Here is a 23,847-nt window from a genome sequence, read left to right as displayed (position 1 = left end):
TGCTGGTAAACACTCAAATACATTTAGTTTGAAAAAAAATTCACAAAGGTAGTGCTCTGGCTCTTTACTAGTCCTGTATTAGTGGACAGATATAGATGTCTTCAGTCCCGGCAAAATTGCAGCACAACCACCCTCAAACAACTTCCATCGGCTGCGGACAGTAGAGGTGAGCACAAAGGAGACTACTTTTATCTTTTTTATTTTGATAGCTTGACATCTTACAACAGTGTAGAAAAAGACAGGTGTGTGTCATTTTAGTCAAAACATTTTTCTGTCAAAACTTCCTCTAAAATGTGTTATTCATCCCTCCTTGTTCCTTCTGTCAGTACGTGGCGAACTTCCACTTGACACCAATGCATGACTAAGTGGAAAGGTAGGTGTAGGAAAAGTCAGTTCACCCCTAAATGCATATCACTTACATTGCTTTTTTTTATGACCACATCTTTATTCCATTGTCGATTGTGAGGTACACCACGAGAAAGAAATGACATTTTAAGAAAATATAAAATGCTGTTTTTAATATATCACATTCAAAAGAGAGAAGAGATCTACTGTAATTGTACTATACTTAATACAATCATATTGAAATTGATCTACAGTTTTGTAGATATCTGCACTTTGATTGAATAAAATCTAATAATTTGAAAGAGCTGTGAGTCATCTTTTTTTTTCTTCAAAGGGGCAATCTGGAATTGGTACATATAATCTGGAATTGGTACATACAATCTGGAATTGGTACATACATTTTTGGACTTTAATCTTAATATATAGTCACTGATTCTTGAAGAATAAATGTATACATTCCTCATGAGCTTAGTTTGACTGTCTTACTCCATCAGAACCCCAAATACAAGCTTGTTTTACAAAAAAAAATGTAAACAATATAATTGTAAACAAACACGGTATAGCTTGAAACTATAATTTTGATCTCATGGTCCTTGCATCCATAGCTTCATCTATGAATTTGAGAGTGGTTACATTTCTACAGCCCCATCCCTCAGCTGTTTACCAAAGAAGAGTTGGGGTGCACGACTGCTTTGTTGTTGTTTGAATCTCAGATTGCCTCTTTAAATGACATTGTATGAATGTATCCAGAATGATTAAGCACAATTGACTGTTATCTGAACCCATGATTTTATAATGGAGCGTTAATTCATACATGACACAGATGCCTCACCCTCCACTGCCCCTCCATGGTTCAGTGGAATATGGGGGAAGATGTTTATTTTAAAGCCTGGTGTAACTGAGCCTTCATAGAAGAGAATACAAATCAACTGTTGGCCGTCATAGCTAATGAGCCCTGTCCTGATAGCTACAATAGCTCTATAATAATAGACTATTCAGCTGTCAACAGGTCAGTGGGCTGTCTCCGGCCTACATCAAAGTAAAAAACAACTAGCCTAAGCCTGCATAGTGCACACTTTAAAGGTCCCTATAACATCTTTGGTAGAGAAAATGTTTGGATCCATGGTGGTATTGTCCATGGCATCTCTTTAGTCTTCATATCCTTATATGGAAGGTGCTGTGGAAGAAAAGTCAACATGTTAGAATTTGTTCCAAATGAGTTATGCTGCATTCAAGAACACTCAGAACTGGGAAAACTCCTACTTCAGTGCGTTCAAGACAACTCAGAATTGGGAAACCTCCTACTTCAGTGCGTTGATGACAACTCAGAACTGGGAAAACTCCTACTTCAGTGCGACAACTTCAAACCTCCTACTTCAGATGACAACTCAGAACTGGGAAAACTGTGGAAACAACTCAGAATTGGGAAACCTACTTCAGTGCGTTGATGACAACTCAGAACTGGGAAACCTCCTACTTCAGTGCATTGATGACAACTCAGAACTGGGAAAACTCCTACTTCAGTGCGTTCAAGACATCTCAGAACTGGGAAACCTCCGACTTCAGTGCGTTCAAGACAACACCCAACTGCGAAAAATTTTTTGAACAGTCATCCAACTCAGAATTACAAGTCAGAAACTCTGACATCATCCTAGAGCTCTGATTTCTCCGACCTAAAGATCACTGATGTCATGATTTTCCCAGTCCGAGATTATTTTTTTCCTGAGTTCCCAGTTGTTTGGCTAAATTAAAGTTAAGAACTGCCCAGGAAAAAAAACGCTTGGCCATTGGTTAGGTGACAACTACTGCAGACCTGAGGAAGTCTGGAGCACGGACGATCATGTGCTGGAAGTCCTCCAGTGAGAGACGTCCATCGTTGTCCAGGTCGGCCTCGCCGATCACCTTCTCACATACCATCCTGACCTCGTCCTCCGTTAGCTCATTCCGCGTCAGCTTGTTCAGCGTCTTCTCCAGGTCAGACTTACACAGGAAGTCATCATTGTTGAAGTCTGAGAGGATTGCAGGAGGAACAGAAACAGTAGTAGGATGTCATTATTCAAATGATCAGTTAAAGATTAAAGTTCACATTCCCCTCTTTTAGTTTACAGCTTACTTTGGTCCCTGGTAGTAGCAGTGTACTAAAGGGAAAGAGGGATACCTAGTCAGTTGTACAACTGAAATGTGTCTTCTGCATTTAACCCAACCCCTCTGAATCAGAGAGGTACAGGGGGCTGCCTTAAATCGACATCCATGTCTTCAGCGCCTGTGGAACTGTGGGTTAACACTGAGCCTTGCTCAGGGGCAGAATAACAGATTTTTACCTTGTCAGCTCAGGGATTCGATTCAGCAACCTTTGGTTACTGACCCAACGCTCTAAACACTACTTTTCGGGAAGCATAGACTTCCCTTTTTATCCTGTAACTAAACAATTCCAAACAGAGCCTTGCTTTGCGTTTTATTGACCCATGACTGTGGTCATGTCACTGCATAGCTGCCTGCGGTGAAACGTCATCTGTCATCGCCAGTTAATTAGGGTGTGACTCTAGCAACACAGACCGTGCAAGGCCTTTTTTGTACAGGCCTGCCCTGTCCATACAGCCTGTTTGGGCCCTCTATAATGCCCTTATCAATCATTCACAGAGATGGGGCAAAATGAGTGGCTAATAAGTCTGGCTGCACTGCATTTGATTGGCTGACTTACTGCAAATCTTTCATCGAATCAGATGGCATATTTATCACAAACTATTTGATGTTGCCAATTATTTGAATGATTACTTCATTGGCGAACTTCACAGGAAATGTCAACAACGAACAGCCATCGTATTCATGCATAAAAAAACTAATAATGAAGGAAAAGCATTGCAAGTTAGAATTTTGTATAGTTAGTGTGGGAGAGGTGGAAAAATGATTGTTATCAATCCATAATGACAAACCTCCTGGCATTGAGAACTTAGATGGAAAGCTACTGAGGATGGGAGCTGACTCTATAGCCACTCCTATCTGTCATACCTTTAATCTGAGTGGAAAGTCTTTGTCCTCAGGCCTGGAGGGAAGCCAAAGTCATTCCGCTACCCAAGAGTGGTAAAGCAGCCTTTACTGGTTCTAACAGCAGACCTATCAGCTTGCTGCCAGCTCTTAGCAAACTGTTGGAAAAAATTGTGTTTGACCAAATACAATGCTATTTCTCTGTAAACAAATTAACAACCGACTTTAAGCATGCTTATAGAGAAGGGCACTCAACATGTACTGCACTGACACAAATGACTGATGATTGGTTGAAATAAATTGATAATAAAAAAGATTGTGGGAATCGTTAGATTTCAGTGCAGCCTTTGATATTATTGACCATAACCTGTTGTTGAAAAAACATATGTGTTTTGGCTTTTCAGCCTCTGCCATATCGTGGATTCAGAGCTATCTATCTAATATAACTCAAAGGGTTTTCTTTAAATGGATGCTTCCCTAATGTCAAACATGTAAAGTGTGGTGTACCGCAGGGCAGCTCTCGAGGCCCTCTACTCTTTTCTATTTTTACCAATGACCAGCCACTGGCATTAAACAAAGCATGTGTGTCCACGTATGCTGATGATTCAACCATATACACATCAGCAACCATAGCTAATGAAATCCCTGAAACCCTTAACAAAGAGTTGCAGTCTGTTTTTGGAATGGGTGGCCAGTAATAAACTGGTCCTGAACATCTCTAAAACTAAAAGCATTGTATTTGGTACAAATCATTCCCTAAGTTCTAGACCTCAGCTGAATCTGGTAATGAATGGGTGTGGCTGTTGAACAAGTTGAGGAGACTAAATGACTTGGCGTTACCTTAGATTGTAAACTGTCATGGTCAAAACATATAGATTCAATGGTTGTAAAGATGGGGTGAGGTCTGTCTGTAATACAGAGATGCTCTGCTTTTTTTGACACAGCACTCCAGAAATTCTGCAGGCTCTAGTTTTGTCTGATCTTGATTATTGTCCAGTCGTGTGGTCCAGTGCTGCAAGGGAAGACCTAGTTAAACTGCAGCTGGTCCAGAACAGAGTGGGACATCTTGCTCTTCATTGTAATCAGAGGGCTGATATAAATACTATTCTGCCAGTCTCTCTTGGCTAAGAGTTGAGGAGAGACTGACTGTATCACTTCTTCTTTCTATTTAGAAACATTCATGTGTTGAAAATCCCAAATTGTTTGCATAGTCAACTTAGACACAGCTCTGACACACAGACTTATCCCACCAGACATGCCAACAGGGATCTTTTCACAGTCCCTAAATCCAGAACAAATTCAAGATGGCCTACAGTATTTCATAGAGCCATTTTGTATCGAACTCCGTTCCATCTCATATTGCTCAAATAAACAGCAAACCTGGTTTCAAAAAACAGATGAAGAAACAACTCACGGCACAAGGCCTCTCCCCTATTTGACCGAGATATTCTGTGTGTATGTATTAATATGTAGCTATTTATGTAGTTCTGTCCTTGAGCTGTTCTTGTCTATTTAATGTTCTGTATTATATCATGTTTCCTGTTCTGTGTCGACCCCAGGAAGAGTAGCTGCTGCTTTTGCAACAGCTAATGGGGATCCTAATAAAATACCAAAACTCCAAATACCAAACATCAAGTTGCTGATTATGTTAAAATGATATTATTTCTTGCTGGGCAGATTGTTTCACATAACCAAAACTGTTTTGAGAGCAAACCAGAAGTATTTCTGACCTGCTGATGGGAGATGTTATTCAAGGCACAACCATCTCACACACTAACCGTAGATTTTAAATGCATAGTAGGCTTTCAGATCTCGTGGAGCCATCTCACTCAGCACGGAGAACATATCCAGGAAGTCATCCAGGGTCATGTTTCCCTCTCCGTCCTCCGAGAAAACCTCAGCGATCCTCTGGCGGAACGGGTTGTCCTGAGGAGAGACACATTGACTGCGTTAGCACGCTGAGCTAAAGCTTTGACATTCGCTTTGGGGGAGCTAACACAATCACAGGGAATAAGCCAGAAGGGACAGGATAGGAAATACAAGAGCACTGCGTCGATATCAGTTGTTTCTGCTGTTGTCGTTGTGAGGAAATGTGTGTATGTGTAAAGAAGCTCATAGTGGACCCAGTCGTACTCAGTTGTTTCTGCTGTTGTCGTTGTGAGGAAGTGTGTGTATGTGTAAAGAAGCTCATAGTGGACCCAGTCGTACTCAGTGCCCTGTAGGTCGCCCTGGCCTTCTTGTGGTTTATTAGAGTCAGATAACATATAGCCAACCGTTCAGAGACGACTGTCAATTAGTTGTGTATTAATAATGGATAGACACATTCCAAATTGTACCCTATGCCCTAGATAGCGTTCTGGTCAAAACAGGTGCAGTATAAAGGGAACAAGTTGTCATTTGGGACTTATCCACTAATATGTGTGTGCAAACACGGGACAGAGGGTATACCTTCAGTTCTGGCATGCTGCCAATGAGCTCGTATGGTAGCCTCACATCTGGCTGGTCTGTGTAGTCGAGAGGAACGAGCTGGGGTGCCAAGTCTCGATAACGGTCGAATAGTCTAGGAGGGGGGAAGGAAAGTTGAACCTGAAGTATATCAGATGTGCAGACTGGATAATATCCACTTTCTATATCAAATCAAATAATGAGAGATTTCAAAGAATAGCAGGTCAATTTGTGAAGTGAACAAATTCAAAATGTACTGTTAAAGCCTAGTAAACAACTTTGTTGAAACTGCAGTAGATACAGTATATTCAACCTAAGCAATGTGTAAAGCTGAAGCGTTGGTCTCAGGCTTTTGTTTTGACATGTGAGCTCAGATAACATACAGTATGTATGTCCCAGTATCGTTGGTCTACTGTTACATGTGTGTGTGTGTGTGTGTGTGTGTGTGTGTGTGTGTGTGTGTGTGTGTGTGTGTGTGTGTGTGTGTGTGTGTGTGTGTGTGTGTGTGTGTGTGTGTGTGTGTGTGTGTGTGTGTGTGTGTGTGTGTGTGTGTGTGTGTGTGTGTGTACAGAATAACTTTCATCCTAGTGAAAGGTTTCACGATGCAGAACTGAACAAAATCCAAGCAGCAACATTTGGAAGTGGTTAAGAACTTATCAGTGGTTAAGTGTCATATTCTGCTGAGGCTTAGTTAGTTATACTGAATACTTAACTAGTTCCCTTTTGCAAAGGCAAAACATCATGTAGGAGCTTTCTCTCACCTTAGAATTTCCTTCCTTGTGAAGAATGTGCAGTCCTGCAAATGCAACATTTTTTTAAATGTATTTTATTTAATCTTTATTGAAGTAGGCAAGCCAGTTAAGAAGACATACTTATTAGCAATGACGGCCTACCCCGGCCGGCCAATCCCTACCCCGGCCAAACCCTACCCCGGCCAAACCCTACCCCGGCCGAAACCCTACCCCGGCCGAATCCTACCCCGGCCAAACCCTACCCCGGCCGAATCCTACCCCGGCCAGCCAAACCCTACCCCGGCCGAATCCTACCCCGGCCGAATCCTACCCCGGCCAAACCCTACCCCGGCCGAACCCTACCCCGGCCGAAACCTACCCCGGCCGGCCAAACCCTACCCCGGCCGAATCCTTCCCCGGCCGGCCAAACCCTACCCCGGCCGGCCAAACCCTACCCCGGCTGAATCCTACCCCGGCCGGCCAAACCCTACCCCGGCCGGCCAAACCCTACCCCGGCCGAATCCTACCCCGGCCGAATCCTACCCCGGCCAAACCCTAATTGTGCGCCGCCCCTACGGGACTCCCAATCACAGCCGGTTGTGATACAGCCTGGAATCGTCGAACCAGGGTCTGTAGTGATGCAGTGCCTTAGACCGCTGCGCCACTCGGGAGTCCCAATACACTATTAAAAAAAATAATGATTCACAGCTGCAACAATTCAAGAGGTTCCTTTTTCATTTCAAGAAAGTGACTTGTGGCCAGATTAAACATTGTGCTGTGGTTGTCCCGCTTTGGTTTGTTAGACCTGAATCCTACCCCTGTGGTCCAAACCCATTAAGCACTTGACGCCGCCTCTGTTTGGGTCTCCCAATCTTAGCAAATTGTGATACAGCCTGGAATCGTCGAAGACCAGGGTTTTGTATCAATGATGCATGCACTAATTACAGTACCCCATCCACTAATTACAGTATCCCAATACACTATTAAAAAAAATAATAATTACAGCTGCAACAATTAAGAGGTTCACTTTTTACATTTCAAATTACAGTGACTTTGGCTCAGATTAAACATTGTGCTGTGGTTACAGTCTCCATTCACTAATTACAGTTTGTTCACCTAATAAGACCACACAGCTGTGGTCCATAACATCACATTAAGCACCCCCATCCACTAATTACAGTACCCCCATCCACTAATTACAGTACCCCATCAAATAGAGCTGCAAAGGAATTACAAGTACCCCATTTTGTAATTACAGTACCCCATCCACTAATTACAGTACCCCATCCACTAATTACAATTACAGTACCCCCATTCACTAATTACAGTACCCCATTCACTAATTACAGTACCCCCATTTACTAATTACAGTACCCCCATTCACTAATTACAGTACCCCCATCCACAATTACCATCCACTAATTACAGTACCCGCATCCACTAATTACAGTACCCCCAATCACTAATTACAATACCCCATCCACTAATTACAGTACCCCAATCACAAATAACAATACACCCATTCACTATTTACAGTACCCGCTTCCACTAATTACAGTACCCCCCAATTCACTAATTACAGTACCCCAATCACAAATAACAATACCCCCATTCACTAATTACAGTACCCCCTTCCACTAATTACAGTATCCCAATCACAAATTACAATACCCCCATTCACTAATTACAGTACCCCAATCACAAATTACAATACCCCCATTCACTAATTACAGTACCCACATGAAAGCAACACCAAGCTAGACAGGTGAAGCAATTTGTTTCAATCAACAAGCTATCTGAAGAAAGTTAGTCATCACCACACTGAGGGGGTTAAATAAATGCACACACACACACACACACACACACACACACACACACACACACGCACGCACGCACACACACACACACACACACACACACACACACACACACACACACACACACACACACACACACACACACACACCGACCTGATACGCATCAAGCTGCTGCGCCGTGAAGATGGTCTGCTTATTACCCATTTCTCAGCCCACCACCCTGGTGCCTCTGTGCCATGGCACGTATCAGCATGAAGGCAGGCCTGTGGTGTGGTGTGGTGTGGTGTGGTGTGGTGTGGTGGGTGGACTGTGGATATGTCAGATATGAAATGGCTGCATGGGGGACAAAGGGAGGCCAGGTTGCCAGGTTAGATCGGGTGTCTCCTGCCACCGAGCCCTTTGGTTCTCTTTATAATGGCAGCATTTCATCATTCCCCCCCCCCCCACCACCACCACCACTGCCACCACCGCCACCACCACCACCACCGCCATCTGAATGGCAGCCGCTTTGACAGCAGAGAATAAGGGCTGTCTTCCAGCATGCCTTCAGCGTTGTATCAGCCTTTAGTGCTGCTCTGTGGCTGACTGATGCCTCACACTGCTCTCAGGTTACACTGTATGTGTCCCAAATGGAGCCCTATTCCCTATATATTGGACTACACTTGACCGGAGACCCTGGTTAAAAGTAGGGGCTGTGGTCAAAAGTAGTACACCATACAGGGAAATAGGGTGCCATTGTCTTTTACAACTGGGGCTTGGGAGTGGGCATGCAAGACTTTTTGGAGGGATTATGAGAAATGTATGTTTTATTTATGTATAACTCTGAGAATTTTATATCTACATGTTTATTGGCTATATTGACATAGTTTTTTCCCAATGTTAATTGAAACATGATTATTGACACAACCAATATGTTGATAAATGATATCCATCTCCGCACACCGTGGGTGAACTCTTGGATAAGGCCAGTGTTCTGGTATTTAGGGTCACTGCACATGCCCTCTCTTCTTGGCAGTGGCACATTGATGAGAATACCACCTGTTAGGGCCTGCATTCAACTCCCGGCACAATAGGTTGTATCCAACGTAACTATTGAGGAGTAGAATCAAAAATGAATTTGAATTGGCATTAAAGAACACTGCATCGTTTAAAAGGTTTAAGTAGGCCCTATATTGTCACAGAAATAACGAGAGCCCAATATACCACTCACCGGACTGTTTATTGGGTGTATGACACTTGTTTCCCTGGTTACATATGTTAATGTGGGCTATTTATTGGGGACTCTATATTTGTTTTATTGCTTTTCTGGGAGGCTTATCAGAGGTAGACATGACAGTGGTATTTATTTGTATAGTGCAGTGTGAGCTGCACACAGTGGTCTTCTACTAGGGCACAGATCAGCTCAGGTTCATGGGCGCATGATTGCTGACAATAGCTGTTGGATTGACAGAGGCATTCAGGGGAGATAGAGGAGCATAAATTAGATTACTTACATTATTATTACTTACTTTCAACGCCCCTGGGACAATGTACATTTGCAGCAACACTACAACAATTCAGTAACACAATGATAGGGAGCATGGCTCGGGTCCCTAATAAGTCATTGTCTCAACGCGGCCTTGAAATATGAGGACAAAGTCCAGGCAACAAGATCATGTGGATGGATTCCGTCATTCCTGTAGACTAGAGCATCCTCTGTTTCCAAAATGTGTCAAAGTTATCTATACAAATTATGCCAACAGAGCTACAGTAGTCTTTTAGCCAGATGTGTAAAGCCAGTAGCCTGTTGCCCAGCAATGATATAGGGCTTGAAATAATCGGACGATTTTGGAGTCTTTCAGAGTTAGAATCAGTTCTTTCAAATCCAGTTTCAGCAGTTTCGAGTTAGCCCTCCTAATGTCGTTTGACCCCACATGTACTAAGACAGCATGGTAGAAAGCAGCCCTCCTCCTCCAGCCCTCCCAGCCCTACAGGGGTTCAGGGGGGTGACATGGTGCCCGTTGTGGGCTCCTCCAGTAGGGTGAATGCCCTAGGTCTAGTGGTCTTTCTCTATAGGCTTTGGTCTGGTCTGGTCCTGAGAGAGTTGAAGACCTCTGAAGGACTTCTTTGACTGCCTGAACGAAGCCATCATGTGCCAGGTTACTTACCATCATCAGGTAAGTTAACAAAACATTAATAGTGGGCTGGACCATCTTGCTATGTATATATATTTTTTAAATAATAACAATAACAATAATAACTATATAAATAATTTTAGAACACAATTGCTAAAGAAGGCATTTGATAATATTCTGCCTGTGTATATTCTGGGTGGCCCTAAAGCTGCGTTCATGCTCTCTTAGAGGTTTCCCTGTGGGATTGTTTATTTCTTTCCAATGTTCAGTGGTGCACATAAATGCAACACAACTCTGCTTTGTCTCCGTCCATCAGGTACGCCCCCAGTGAGGATCCTGTCCTTGATAGCAGGGAAGATCTTGGAGAGATGGGTGGATGTCAGCTGCACACTGTGTGTGATAACAGGCCAGCTGGTTCACAGTCTGGTTACACTGCCTCGACTTTACCTCACCATGACACACAGGAATCCCTACTTGTTAATAGGCCTGCTGCAAGCACTACTCACAGCCCTGGGAACCTCATCTAGGTGAGGCTACTCATAAGAAATACTGTACACACTGGATATTTGGTTTGACTTCAGGAAGTGGTTTTAAGGGAAACGTTATTGTTTGTTATTATTCCGAATAACATAAATGAAGGAACTCAGGGTCCTGATGAAGGTCTTATGATTGAAACTGTCATTCATCCAGGGGCCTCCCGGTTGGCGCTGTGGTTAAGGGCGCTGTACTGCAGCGCCAGCTGTGCCACCAGAGACTCTGGGTTTGCGCGCAGGCTCTGTCGTAACCGGCCGCGACAGGGAGGTCCGTGGGGCGACGCACAATTGGCCTAGCGTTTTCCGGGTTAGGGAGGGCTTGGCCGGTAGGGATATCCTTGTCTCATCGTGCACCAGTGACTCCTGTGGCGGGCCGGGCGCAGTGCGCGCTAACCAAGGTTGCCAGGTGCACGGTGTTTCCTCTGACACATTGGTGCGGCTGGCTTCCGGGTTGGATGGCGCTGTGTTAAGAAGCAGTGCGGCTTGGTTGGGTTGTGTATCGGAGGACTCATGACTTTCAACCTTCGTCTCTCCCGAGCCCGTACGGGAGGTGTAGCGATGAGACAAGATAGTAGCTACGAAAACAATTGGATACCACGAAATTGGGGAGAGAAAAAAACGGTCATTCATCCATCAACTCACTCAACCATTCATCCACCCACACACCCATCCACCCATAAACACTCACCCATCCATCCACTCACTCACCCATTGATCCATCCCATTCATTCATCCATCCATCCACACACCCATTCATTCATCCATTCATCTATCCTATTCATTCATCCATTCATCCATCCCAATCATTGATCCATCCCATTCATTGATCCATCCATTCACCCACCCATTCATTCATCCATCCATCCATCTATCCTATTCAAATGTACTTCTTTTCTTCTGAATCATTCCCTCAGCTCTGCCACACTGCCCAACAGTGTCTGGAAGAGACCGATGGCGTGGACAAGAGAGTTTGCCTTCAAGTGAGCTCCACCATCAACGTGGACAGGACAGTGCTCTACGAGGCTGTGGCAGCCATCTTCATCGCCCAGGTTAACCACATGGACCTCACCATCAGGTAGATAGTCACCATTGGGTAGATAGTCACCATCAGGTAGACAGTCACCATCAGGTAGACAGTCACCATCAGGTACACTCTTTGAAAAAAAAGGTGCTTTCTAGAACCTAAAAGGGTTCTTCGGCTGTCCCCAACCCTTTGAATAACCATTTTAGGAATCAGGTAAAAAGTATTTTGGGTCTCAAAAGGATTCTACCTAGAACCAAAAAGAGTTCTACCTGGAACCAAAAAGAGTTCTACCTGGAACCAAAAAGAGTTCTACCTGGAACCAAAAAGAGTTCTACCTGGAACCAAAAAGAGTTCTACCTGGAACCAAAAAGAGTTCTACCTGGAACCAAAAAGAGTTCTACCTGGAACCAAAAAGAGTTCTACCTGGAACCAAAAAAGGTTCTCCTATGGGACAGTCGAAGAACCCTTTTGGAACCCTGTTTCCTGTCACCAGTACCATAATCTACTTTATATTTACTTGTCCTGTTTTCTGTCACAAGTATTATATTAGTGTTTTTTTTAATCAATGTCATTGTTTATAAAATTGCAGTTTGTTGAATGTTGTTCAGATGTTTTGTGTGTTTTCAAGTTATTTTTAAGAGTAATATCAAATATGTTTTACATTATATGTTTTTTTGTTGCATTTTTAAGTGAACTCATTATCGAAATCATTATAATGAACTAATTATCACTGAGACTCTTTATATAAAATAACAAATGAACACTATCACTTCTTTATCGTTATCTACAAAACAATTTTAATGCAACAGTGACAGTGAAAAACATGATGCAAATCACAAAATATATAATACAATTGATTATATGAGAAAAACAAGGATGTATGACAAAAATATATATATTAGATAAGAATAGTGTTTAGTTTACACAGTAAAAATCATTCACAGTATAAGTAACCCTACAAATGACTATGTTTCGTGTGGGTTGTGTCACACTTAACTAAATCACAATACTCCAAATATAAAAACATGGAAATATTTTTTGAAGGCAAAGAATCCTTTGTCATTGCAATGTCCTCTTTCTTTCTCAGAACAAAGAAAACTTACATGAATGAGTCTCAAGTATATTAGTGATTGTATAGCCTCATGTTGTTAAAGTAGCTTCCAAGACATTACCAGAGACAACCCAATAAAAACTGTTATGTACATCTCATTATCGTTAATTTAATTTAGTCTCGTGTTGTTAAAAGTGCCATTTGCTTCAAGGTCCTTCTTCTGCTGAATGCCGCTCCTTATCATAAGACACACAGATTTATACAGTTGTCCTAGCAGTGAGTCTGATGAGGCCTAGACTCCTCCCCGTCTGACTGGCTAGACTCCTCCCCGTCTGACTGGCTAGACTCCTCCCCGTCTGACAGGCTAGACTCCTCCCCGTCTGACTGGCTAGACTCCTCCCCGTCTGACGGGCTAGACTCCTCCCCGTCTGACGGGCTAGACTCCTCCCCGTCTGACGGGCTAGACTCCTCCCCGTCTGACTGGCTAGACTCCTCCCCGTCTGACTGGCTAGACTCCTCCCCGTCTGACAGGCTAGACTCCTCCCCGTCTGACTGGCTAGACTCCTCCCCGTCTGACTGGCTAGACTCCTCCCCGTCTGACAGGCTAGACTCCTCCCCGTCTGACAGGCTAGACTCCTCCCCATCTGACAGGCTTGACTCCTCCCCGTCTGACAGGCTAGACTCCTCCCCGTCTGACTGGCTAGACTCCTCCCCGTCTGACTGGCTAGACTCCTCCCCGTCTGACTGGCTAGACTCCTCCCCGTCTGACTGGCTTGACTCCTCCCCGTCTGACGGGCTTGACTCCTCCCCGTCTGACGGGCTTGACTGGCTAGACTCCTCCCCTGTCTGACTGGCTAGACTCCTCCTTGTCTGACTGGCTAGACTCCTCCTTGTCTGACTGGCTAGACTCCTCCTTGTCTGACTGGCTAGACTCCTCCCCGTCTGACAGGCTAGACTCCTCCCCGTCTGACTGGCTAGACTCCTCCTTGTCTGACAGGCTAGACTCGTATCTGTCTGACTGGCTAGACTCCTCCCCATCTGACTGGCTAGACTCCTCCCTGTCTGACAGGCTAGACTCCTATCTGTTTGATTTGCTAGACTCCTTCCCCTCTACATGATTACACACAAAGCAGAAGGCCTCAACAGAGGTAAGGTACCCTCGCTCCAGCGTCTCTTGACCTGGAAGTCTTTGTGACACTCAGCGCTGTACCCCACCGCTTCCACTGTCTTCCTCTTATGGATACGGTGCAGCAGGATCCTATAGGCCCCCGTCACAGGGCTCCTCAAGTCATGGCAGGCGTTGTTCACCAGGTGGTTCTCTGTTATCCCCAGGTCCGCCAGAGCTGCCTTGACATCCAGCTCATCTGTACCCAGGACCCTGGAGGGCTCCACCAGGTGGGCTGGTGTCGGGCGGGAGGAGGGGTACGCCTGGGGGTAATCAATGCCCTTCAGCCAGGTGTAGGTCATGATATGAGCCACGGAGAGTCGGTCGGCGGGCACGGGCCTCAGGATGTCCTGGATGACCTGGTGGCAGGGGTCGGGCACGTAGGCTGGGATGGTGAAGGAGCCCTGAAGGATGCAGACCTTCAGCCGGCTGAGGTTGGCAGCGTTGAAGGGTAACGTGGCTGTAGTCATGAAGTAGAGTAGTACACCCAGGGCCCAGACGTCAGCGGACTGGCCCACGTATCCTTTGTCCTTGAAGAGCTCTGGGGCGACGTAGGGCGTGGAGCCGCAGAAGTTGGTGAGGACGTCATTGGGGCGCGAGGAGGTGCTGAAGCCGAAATCACCTACCTTGACGCAGTATGTGGTGGTGTAGAAAACGTTCTCTGCCTTCAGGTCCCGGTGGACTATGTTGTTATCATGCTGGAAGACGACAAGAAGAAGATACTTTAAACATAGATTTGTACACAGAGACTGAGTGAGGCACGTTAGGGCCCTAAGGATACATGGATGTATCGCACAACACTTATTTAAAATGGGGTCCTCCGTGTGCCATTGTTGTTTAGACAGACTTACAGCGCTATGCCACTGTAGTAGCTAGAGTTAATGCAAGACTATATTGTTGCTAACTCACCATGTGTTTGACTGCAGCTAGAATTTGGGAAAAGATGAGTTTGCTTTCCAGGTTTGAGAGTCTACCCCTGGTGGTAATGCGTGAGAACAGATCTCCTCCACTGGCGTACTCCATCACTAGGTACAGCCGCTTAAACGTCTCCACCACCTCGTACAGACGCACTATGTTGGGGTGGGACAGCCTCTCCATGCACCCGATCTCTGAGGCAAACAGCACGTGGGACCTCTTGTCCAGTTTGACTTTATCCAGGATCTTAACTGCCACTCTCTCTGGGTGTTGGAATCCAAGATGGAGGAAGAGAGAGAAAGGGACAGGACAGGGAGAGAGTTAGAGACATGCTATCACGTTTAGAATTCACTAAGCTATCCTCTCTCTTTATCTCTCTTCAGCTTGTCTGGCTATGGCTATTGTCCTCAATACTTTACTCAATACATAAGCTTGTGACTGAGTCTGAGACACGTGCAAGTGGCTGAAGACAATCCCACAGGGATTAGTGAAAGTTTAATGAGATTATAGCCATCGGCTTTTTCTCACATGTTGGATTAGCCTAGTTTGTTCTCCACCAGACTTAGTGTGGCTACACAGGCAAGGCAACACTAGCAATACCGACAAGGCAACACAGGCAAGGCAACATTGGCAAGGAAACACTGGCAACATTGGCAAGGAAACATTGGCAAGGAAACACTGGCAACATTGGCAAGGAAACACTGGCAACATTGGCAAGGAAACACTGGCAAGGAAACACTGGCAAGGTGGCTGGCAAGTTGCAGGTCTACCAGCTAGAGAGTCTGGTAGAGTCCACATGAAAAAAGTGTTCTTGAGATCGAGACTGTGAAGATAAAACGGGCTAGTGATGTAACCTAGCCATATTAACATGTCGTGTCCCCTCAGGGAAGTACATACTCTGGGGGTCCATGAATTCAAACCTTATCCCAGTCATGTTGATATTAAATATATCATCACTTGACATTATATATAGATGGGTAGTTTTCCAAGGAAACGACAAGAGGTACTTGTGTGATATGTATAATTGTTTTATTTATCTTTTATTTAACAAGTGAGCGCTGTATCGGTGGCAGGGATGTAAAGTAGTTAAGTACAAATACTTTAAAGTACTACATAAGTACGTTTTTGGAGTATCTGTACTGTACTATCTATATTTTTGACAACTTTTACTTCATTTCATTCCTAAAGAAAATAATGTACTTTTTGCTCCATCCATTTCCCTGACACCAAAAGTACATGTTACATGTTGATTGCTTAGCAGGAAAGGAACATGGTCTAATTCACACACTTATCATGCGAACATCCCTTCTGCCTCTGATCTGGCAGAATCACTAAACACACATGCTTCATTTGTAAATTATATGTTAGAACATGCCCCTGGCTATCCGTAAAATAAAATTTTAAAAAACAAGGAAATTAAGCTGTCTGGTTTTCTTCACTTTTACTCAAGTATGACAATCTGGTACTTTTTCTATCACCGATAGGTGGCTCCATGTTCCAGGCCTGTGTCTCACCTTTAGTTAGGTCATGAAAGCCCAGTTTCACCTGGGAGAAGTTCCCACAGCCGATCTCCCCTCTCAGCTCGTAGAAGGCCACCCTCCTTCCGAACGTCAGGTCATTCATCACCCTCTCCGTGTGGGCCAGGTCATAGACAGCTTTATCGAACACACTCTGCCTCTCCGGCTTCACCACTTCAACGTCCTCCACCGCATCCCCACGAAACCGCCGCTGGTTCTCCTTGTTCTCCTTGACGTTCTCCTCCTTCCCTCCCTCTTTCGGGTCTCCACATCGCTGAGCTATCGTCTGCTGAGCTTTGTTACCTGCACCAGAGAAACACAGGAAGAGGAAGAGAACATAAACGACACTACATAGACCTCACAGTATTTCAAAACAACTGAAACACCTCCAAACCTCTGACACCAATGGCTTGTCGTGGTTCATCACATTTCCAACGTTATCAATGGTAAAGGGTCCATTGGGTAGCTTGTGTGTTTAGTGAGTCCGCCATTTTCCTGTCCTGCTAAGCATTCAAAATGTAACAAGTACTTTTGGGTGTCACAGAAAATGTATGGAGTAAAATGTATATTATTTTCTTTAGGAATGTAGTGAAGTAAAAGTTAAAGTTGTTGAAAATATAAATAGTAAAGTGCAGATACCCCAAAATATGAGTTAGCCACTTGGAGAGTGATTGTCTATTAGCAACCTGTGATAATCAGAAAAATTTAACCTTTATTGAACTAGGCAAGTCAGTTAAGAAAACATTCTTATTTACAATGACGGCCTAAGCATATAAATATGGCATTACATCACCCTCTACAACCTCTGCGATTATTATTTGACCCTGCTGGTCATCTATGAACGTTTGAACATCTTGAAGAACAATCTGGCCTTCATGGCCATGTACTCTTATAATCTCCACCCGGCACAGCCAGAAGAGGACTGGCTACCCCTCAGAGCCTGGTTCTTCTCTAGGTTTCTAATCTCCACCCGGCACAGCCAGAAGAGGACAGGTCACCCCTCAGAGCCTGGTTCCTCTCTATGTTTCTAATCTACACCTGGCACAGCCAGAAGAGGACAGGTCACCCCTCAGAGCCTGGTTCTTCTCTAGGTTTCTAATCCCAGTTGACACAGCCAGAAGAGGACTGGCCACCCCTCAGAGACTTGTTCCTCTCTAGGTTTCTAATCTCCACCTGGCACAGCCAGAAGAAGACTGACCTCCCCTCAGAGCCTGGTTCCTCTCTAGGTTTCTTCCTAGGTTCCTGCCTTTCTAGGGAGTTTATCCTAGCCACCGCGCTTCTACATCTGCATTGCTTTGCTGTTTAGGATTTTAAGCTGGGTTTCTGTACAGCACTTTGTGACATCTGCTGACGTAAAAAGGACTTTAAAAATACATTTGATTGATTGCAATAAGAATAAATAAACAAAAGCCACAATTACTCACAAAGGACCTTCTCTTTAGCCCCTGTCTTGTTGCTCCTCACGGCTTTGATGCTTTTCCTCTGCTTCTGAAACATGGCTGATGGTCAGGGTGGGCTGACAGTGTTCCTGGATAGTTCTCCAAGCTCTCAAAGAATGTAGTAATTGTCCTAGTAGTTGGGCTCAGTCAGTGCTGGTGTCTGAGGACTCGAGAAATCCACTTAACAAACAGGTAGAATGCAACAGGAACATGGATTCAACAAAAACGTGTATATTGCTGTTACGTTCATAAACTGTCACAAAATGAAGAAAACAAGTATCTCTGATGTTTGGGATAGATCTACTGTCCTTTGTGGAATGTTGTGACAAATCACAACCTCTCCTACAGAGCACCTAGTTTCTCTCTTTCTCTCTCTCTACCTGTTCCTTTCTCTTTCTCTCCTTCCCTCTCTCCGCGTGTCTGTCCTGTTAGAACTGTCAGTGAGATGTTGCCACTCTGCAATGTCAATACCCATAATCCCCTCTGTGTCTGGCTCCTCCCACACAGACAGAACATTCTACACAGGCTATTCAAACCCCTAGCCTGGACCCGTCTTATGACTGTCTGTCTGACCCAACCATGACCCGGTCACAGACCAAACAGACAGACATGTGACGTTATATAAGAGTTCAGGGTAGCCTAGTGGTTAGAGCGTTGGCCTAGTAACCGGAAGGTTGCAAGTTCAAACCCCCGAGCTGAAAAGGTACAAATCTGTCGTTCTGCCCCTGAACAGGCAGTTCACCCACTGTTCCTAGGCCGTCATTGTAAATAAGAATTTGTTCTTAACTGACTTGCCTAGTAAAATAAATCAATTGAAAGGAGAGAGTTTGGGTTCTGGGAAATGTCAATTACAAATGATCTCACACTCCTGGTAATGGAAATAAACATTTATCAAATGAAGGACCAAAAGGTGGGAGTCTGCGTGGTGACAAACTGTCATACCACATACATATGACAAATCACTAATTGACCTAAACATAACGACCTAACTCTTATTTCACCCCAGATATCAAAGGGGTATACAGGGAATGGACCTAAAGCCACAGTCTTCCATTCCAACTTCTTATAAGGCTAGGGGTCACTGAGGGAGATGACATAGACGAATCATGACCCAGATATACAGGGCCTTCGGAAGGTATTCAGACACATTGACTTTTTCCACATTTTGTTACATTATAGCGGCAGGGTAGCCTAGTGGTTAGAGTATTGGACTCGTAACAGGAAGGTTGCAAGTTCAAACCCCCGAGCTGACATGGTACAAATCTGTCGTTCTGCCCCTGAACAGGCAATTAACCCACTGTTCCTAGGCCATCAAAATAAGAATTTATTCTTAACTGACTTGCCTAGTTAAATAAAGGTAAAAAATATATTTTAAAAATAGCCTTATTCTAAAATGGATATAAAATACATCCTCTGTAATCTACACACAAACCCCATAATGACAAAGTAAAAAGGTTTTTGCAAATTTATAAAACATAAAAAACAGAAATACCTATTCACACCGTTTGCTATGAGACTCGAAATTGATTTCCGGTTCCGGGTTGGAGCGAGCGGTCGCATCTACACTTCGGTCCGCAGGTAGTATAACTTTTCATTACATTTTCATTACATTTCATTATAGTACAACGGTTTGATTTGTCTAATCTTAGCAATTTCTTCTTAGCTAGCTACATAGCCGTCTTTGTATCAAAGATAATTGCGTAATTATCGTATTTCGTCGTCCTAACGTAGTCTACACTGCTATCTGCCCAGCAGCTAGCTAACGTCCACCGTCTACCAGCACTGTAGAAACTATTACACTCAACTGAAACTCGATTAGTGTAGTGTTAGCTAGCTACATAGTTGTCTTTGCTGTCTTCGTATCCAAGATAATTGTGTAGTTTAGAGTGTGTAGACTTAGAGTGATTATCTTAATTTACCGAGGTTAGCTAGCCAGCTATTTGTTGTCCTTAACGTAGGAGATACTGCTAGCTAGCTAGCCAACAGCTAGCCAACGTCTACCGAATAGAACTTCAACAACCCGGTCAACATTCCGCTTCGCTCCACAGGTAGTATCACATTTTCATTTCACTTCATTACAGTACAACGGTTTGATTTGTTTGATCGTAGCTAGCTAGCTACATAGCCGTCTTTGTATCTAAGACAATTGTGTAGTCTAGAGTGATTTTCTAGGTTAGCTAGCCAGCTATTGTCGTTCTTTTAACGTAACGTAATCAACACTGCTAGCTAGCCAGCTAGCCCCGAATAGAAGCACTGTAGAAACTATTACACTCGAGAGTGACTTGATTAGTGTAGTGTCAACAACGCAGCCACTGCCAGCTAGCCTACAAAGTCAACAACGCAGCCACTGCCAGCTAGCCTACTCCAGCAGTACTGTATCATTTCAATCATTTTAGTCAATAAGATTCTTGCTACGTAAGCTTAACTTTCTGAACATTCGAGACGTGTAGTCCACTTGTCATTCCAATCTCCTTTGCATTAGCGTAGCCTCTTCTGTAGCCTGTCAACTATGTGTCTATCTATCCCTGTTCTCTCCTCTCTGCACAGACCATACAAACGCTCCACACCGCGTGGCCGCATGCCACCCTAATCTGGTGGTCCCAGCGCGCACGACCCACGTGGAGTTCCAGGTCTCCGGTAGCCTCTGGAACTGCCGATCTGCGGCCAACAAGGCAGAGTTCATCTCAGCCTATGCCTCCCTCCAGTCCCTCGACTTCTTGGCACTGACGGAAACATGGATCACCACAGATAACACTGCTACTCCTACTGCTCTCTCTTCGTCCGCCCACGTGTTCTCGCACACCCGAGAGCTTCTGGTCAGCGGGGTGGTGGCACTGGGATCCTCATCTCTCCCAAGTGGTCATTCTCTCTTTTCTCCCCTTACCCATCTGTCTATCGCCTCCTTTGAATTCCATGCTGTCACAGTTACCAGCCCTTTCAAGCTTAACATCCTTATCATTTATCGCCCTCCAGGTTCCCTCGGAGAGTTCATCAATGAGCTTGATGCCTTGATAAGCTCCTTTCCTGAGGACGGCTCACCTCTCACAGTCCTGGGCGACTTTAACCTCCCCACGTCTACCTTTGACTCATTCCTCTCTGCCTCCTTCTTTCCACTCCTCTCCTCTTTTGACCTCACCCTCTCACCTTCCTCCCCTACTCACAAGGCAGGCAATACGCTCGACCTCATCTTTACTAGATGCTGTTCTTCCACTAACCTCATTGCAACTCCCCTCCAAGTCTCCGACCACTACCTTGTATCCTTTTCCCTCTCGCTCTCATCCAACACTTCCCACACTGCCCCTACTCGGATGGTATCGGGCCGTCCCAACCTTCGCTCTCTCTCCCCCGCTACTCTCTCCTCTTCCATCCTATCATCTCTTCCCTCTGCTCATACCTTCTCCAACCTATCTCCTGATTCTGCCTCCTCAACCCTCCTCTCTTCCCTTTCTGCATCCTTTGACTCTCTATGTCCCCTATCCTCCAGGCCGGCTCGGTCCTCCCCTCCCGCTCCGTGGCTCGACGACTCATTGCGAGCTCACAGAACAGTGCTCCGGGCAGCCGAGCGGAAATGGAGGAAAACTCGCCTCCCTGCGGACCTGGCATCCTTTCACTCCCTCCTCTCTACATTTTCCTCCTCTGTCTCTGCTGCTAAAGCCACTTTCTACCACTCTAAATTCCAAGCATCTGCCTCTAACCCTAGGAAGCTCTTTGCCACCTTCTCCTCCCTCCTGAATCCTCCTCCCCTCCCCCCTCCTCCCTCTCTGCAGATGACTTTGTCAACCATTTTGAAAAGAAGGTCGACGACATCCGATCCTCGTTTGCTAAGTCAAACGACACCGCTGGTTCTGCTCACACTGCCCTACCCTGTGCTCTGACCTCTTTCTCCCCTCTCTCCCAGATGAAATCTCGCTTCTTGTACGGCCGGCCGCCCAACAACCTGCCCGCTTGACCCTATCCCCTCCTCTCTTCTCCAGACCATTTCCGGAGACCTTCTCCCTTACCTCACCTCGCTCATCAACTCATCCCTGACCGCTGGCTACGTCCCTTCCGTCTTCAAGAGAGCGAGAGTTGCACCCCTTCTGAAAAAACCTACACTCGATCCCTCCAATGTCAACAACTACAGACCAGTATCCCTTCTTTCTTTTCTCTCCAAAACTCTTGAACGTGCCGTCCTTGGCCAGCTCTCCCGCTATCTCTCTCAGAATGACCTTCTTGATCCAAATCAGTCAGGTTTCAAGACTAGTCATTCAACTGAGACTGCTCTTCTCTGTATCACGGAGGCGCTCCGCACTGCTAAAGCTAACTCTCTCTCCTCTGCTCTCATCCTTCTAGACCTATCGGCTGCCTTCGATACTGTGAACCATCAGATCCTCCTCTCCACCCTCTCTGAGTTGGGCATCTCCGGCACGGCCCACGCTTGAGTCCTACCTGACAGGTCACTCCTTCCAGGTGGCGTGGCGAGAATCTGTCTCCTCGCCACGCGCTCTCACCACTGGTGTCCCCCAGGGCTCTGTTCTAGGCCCTCTCCTATTCTCGCTATACACCAAGTCACTTGGCTCTGTCATAACCTCACATGGTCTCTCCTATCATTGCTATGCAGACGACACACAATTAATCTTCTCCTTTCCCCCTTCTGATGACCAGGTGGCGGAATCGCATCTCTGCATGTCTGGCAGACATATCAGTGTGGATGACGGATCACCACCTCAAGCTGAACCTCGGCAAGACGGAGCTGCTCTTCCTCCCGGGGAAGGACTGCCCGTTCCATGATCTCGCCATCACGGTTGACAACTCCATTGTGTCCTCCTCCCAGAGCGCTAAGAACCTTGGCGTGATCCTGGACAACACCCTGTCGTTCTCAACTAACATCAAGGCGGTGGCCCGTTCCTGTAGGTTCATGCTCTACAACATCCGCAGAGTACGACCCTGCCTCACACAGGAAGCGGCGCAGGTCCTAATCCAGGCACTTGTCATCTCCCGTCTGGATTACTGCAACTCGCTGTTGGCTGGGCTCCCTGCCTGTGCCATTAAACCCCTACAACTCATCCAGAACGCCGCAGCCCGTCTGGTGTTCAACCTTCCCAAGTTCTCTCACGTCACCCCGCTCCTCCGCTCTCTCCACTGGCTTCCAGTTGACATCGCATCCGCTACAAGACCATGGTGCTTGCCTACGGAGCTGTGAGGGGACGGCACCGCAGTACCTCCAGGCTCTGATCAGGCCCTACACCCAAACAAGGGCACTGCGTTCATCCACCTCTGGCCTGCTCGCCTCCCTACCAGTGAGGAAGTACAGTTCCCGCTCAGCCCAGTCAAAACTGTTCACTGCTCTGGCCCCCAATGGTGGAACAAACTCCCTCACGACGCCAGGACAGCGGAGTCAATCACCACCTTCCGGAGACACCTGAAACCCCACTTCTTTAAGGAATACCTAGGATAGGATAAAGTAATCCTTCTCACCCCCCCTTAAATGATTTAGATGCACTATTGTAAAGTGGCTGTTCCACTGGATGTCATAAGGTGAATTCACCAATTTGTAAGTCGCTCTGGATAAGAGCGTCTGCAAATGACTTAAATGTAATGTAAATTAAATGTAAATGAGCTCAGGTGCATCCTGTTCCCATTGATCATCCTTGAGATGTTTCTACAACTTGATTGGAGTCCACCTGTGGTAAATTCAATTGATTGGACATGATTTGGGAAGACACACACCTGTCTATATAAGGTCCCACAGTTGACAGTGCATGTCAGACCAAAAACCAAGCCATT

The 23,847-nt window shown here is 45.5% G+C and overlaps 2 protein-coding genes across 3 annotated transcripts; both read right to left on the bottom strand.

Moving 5' to 3' along the window:
- Positions 1-1,500: 1,500 nt before the first annotated feature.
- Positions 1,501-8,527, bottom strand: LOC135507626 (calcium and integrin-binding family member 3-like). Of its 2 annotated transcripts, XM_064927191.1 has the most exons (6): positions 8,477-8,527; positions 6,537-6,571; positions 5,779-5,890; positions 5,109-5,256; positions 2,159-2,354; positions 1,501-1,522 (listed from the first exon to the last, which is right to left on the bottom strand). In XM_064927191.1, exons 1-6 carry the CDS (start codon positions 8,525-8,527, stop codon positions 1,501-1,503), a joined length of 564 nt encoding a protein of 187 aa, XP_064783263.1. The 2 variants fall into 2 exon arrangements, with proteins under 2 accessions (XP_064783263.1, XP_064783271.1); XM_064927199.1 differs by lacking the exons at positions 5,779-5,890; positions 6,537-6,571.
- A 5,542-nt stretch (positions 8,528-14,069) lies between these two features.
- LOC135507619 (serine/threonine-protein kinase NIM1-like) lies at positions 14,070-18,796 on the bottom strand. The gene is made up of 4 exons (XM_064927181.1): positions 18,067-18,796; positions 16,640-16,945; positions 15,120-15,388; positions 14,070-14,908 (listed from the first exon to the last, which is right to left on the bottom strand). Exons 1-4 carry the CDS (start codon positions 18,137-18,139, stop codon positions 14,156-14,158), a joined length of 1,401 nt encoding a protein of 466 aa, XP_064783253.1. The 5' UTR covers positions 18,140-18,796; the 3' UTR covers positions 14,070-14,155.
- Between the last annotated feature and the right edge of the window lie 5,051 nt (positions 18,797-23,847).

This window comes from Oncorhynchus masou, chromosome 3 (assembly GCF_036934945.1).
Source record: "Oncorhynchus masou masou isolate Uvic2021 chromosome 3, UVic_Omas_1.1, whole genome shotgun sequence".
Lineage (NCBI taxonomy): Eukaryota > Metazoa > Chordata > Actinopteri > Salmoniformes > Salmonidae > Oncorhynchus > Oncorhynchus masou.
This window is presented reverse-complemented; position numbering and strand designations above follow the sequence as displayed.

Coding starts and splice junctions, on each gene's coding strand:
- LOC135507619 (XM_064927181.1), bottom strand. CDS start 18,139: ATGTTTCAGAAGCAGAGGAAAAGCATCAAAGCCGTGAGGAGCAACAAG. Junction 16,946..18,066: donor GGCTAAAGAGAAGGTCCTTT/GTGAGTAATTGT, acceptor TCTCTGGTGCAG/GTAACAAAGCTCAGCAGACG. Junction 15,389..16,639: donor CTTTCATGACCTAACTAAAG/GTGAGACACAGG, acceptor TCCAACACCCAG/AGAGAGTGGCAGTTAAGATC.
- LOC135507626 (XM_064927191.1), bottom strand. CDS start 8,527: ATGGGTAATAAGCAGACCATCTTCACGGCGCAGCAGCTTGATGCGTAT. Junction 5,891..6,536: donor ACAAGGAAGGAAATTCTAAG/GTGAGAGAAAGC, acceptor CCCCCCTCCTAG/ACTATTCGACCGTTATCGAG. Junction 2,355..5,108: donor CTATGCATTTAAAATCTACG/GTTAGTGTGTGA, acceptor CAATCCTCTCAG/ACTTCAACAATGATGACTTC.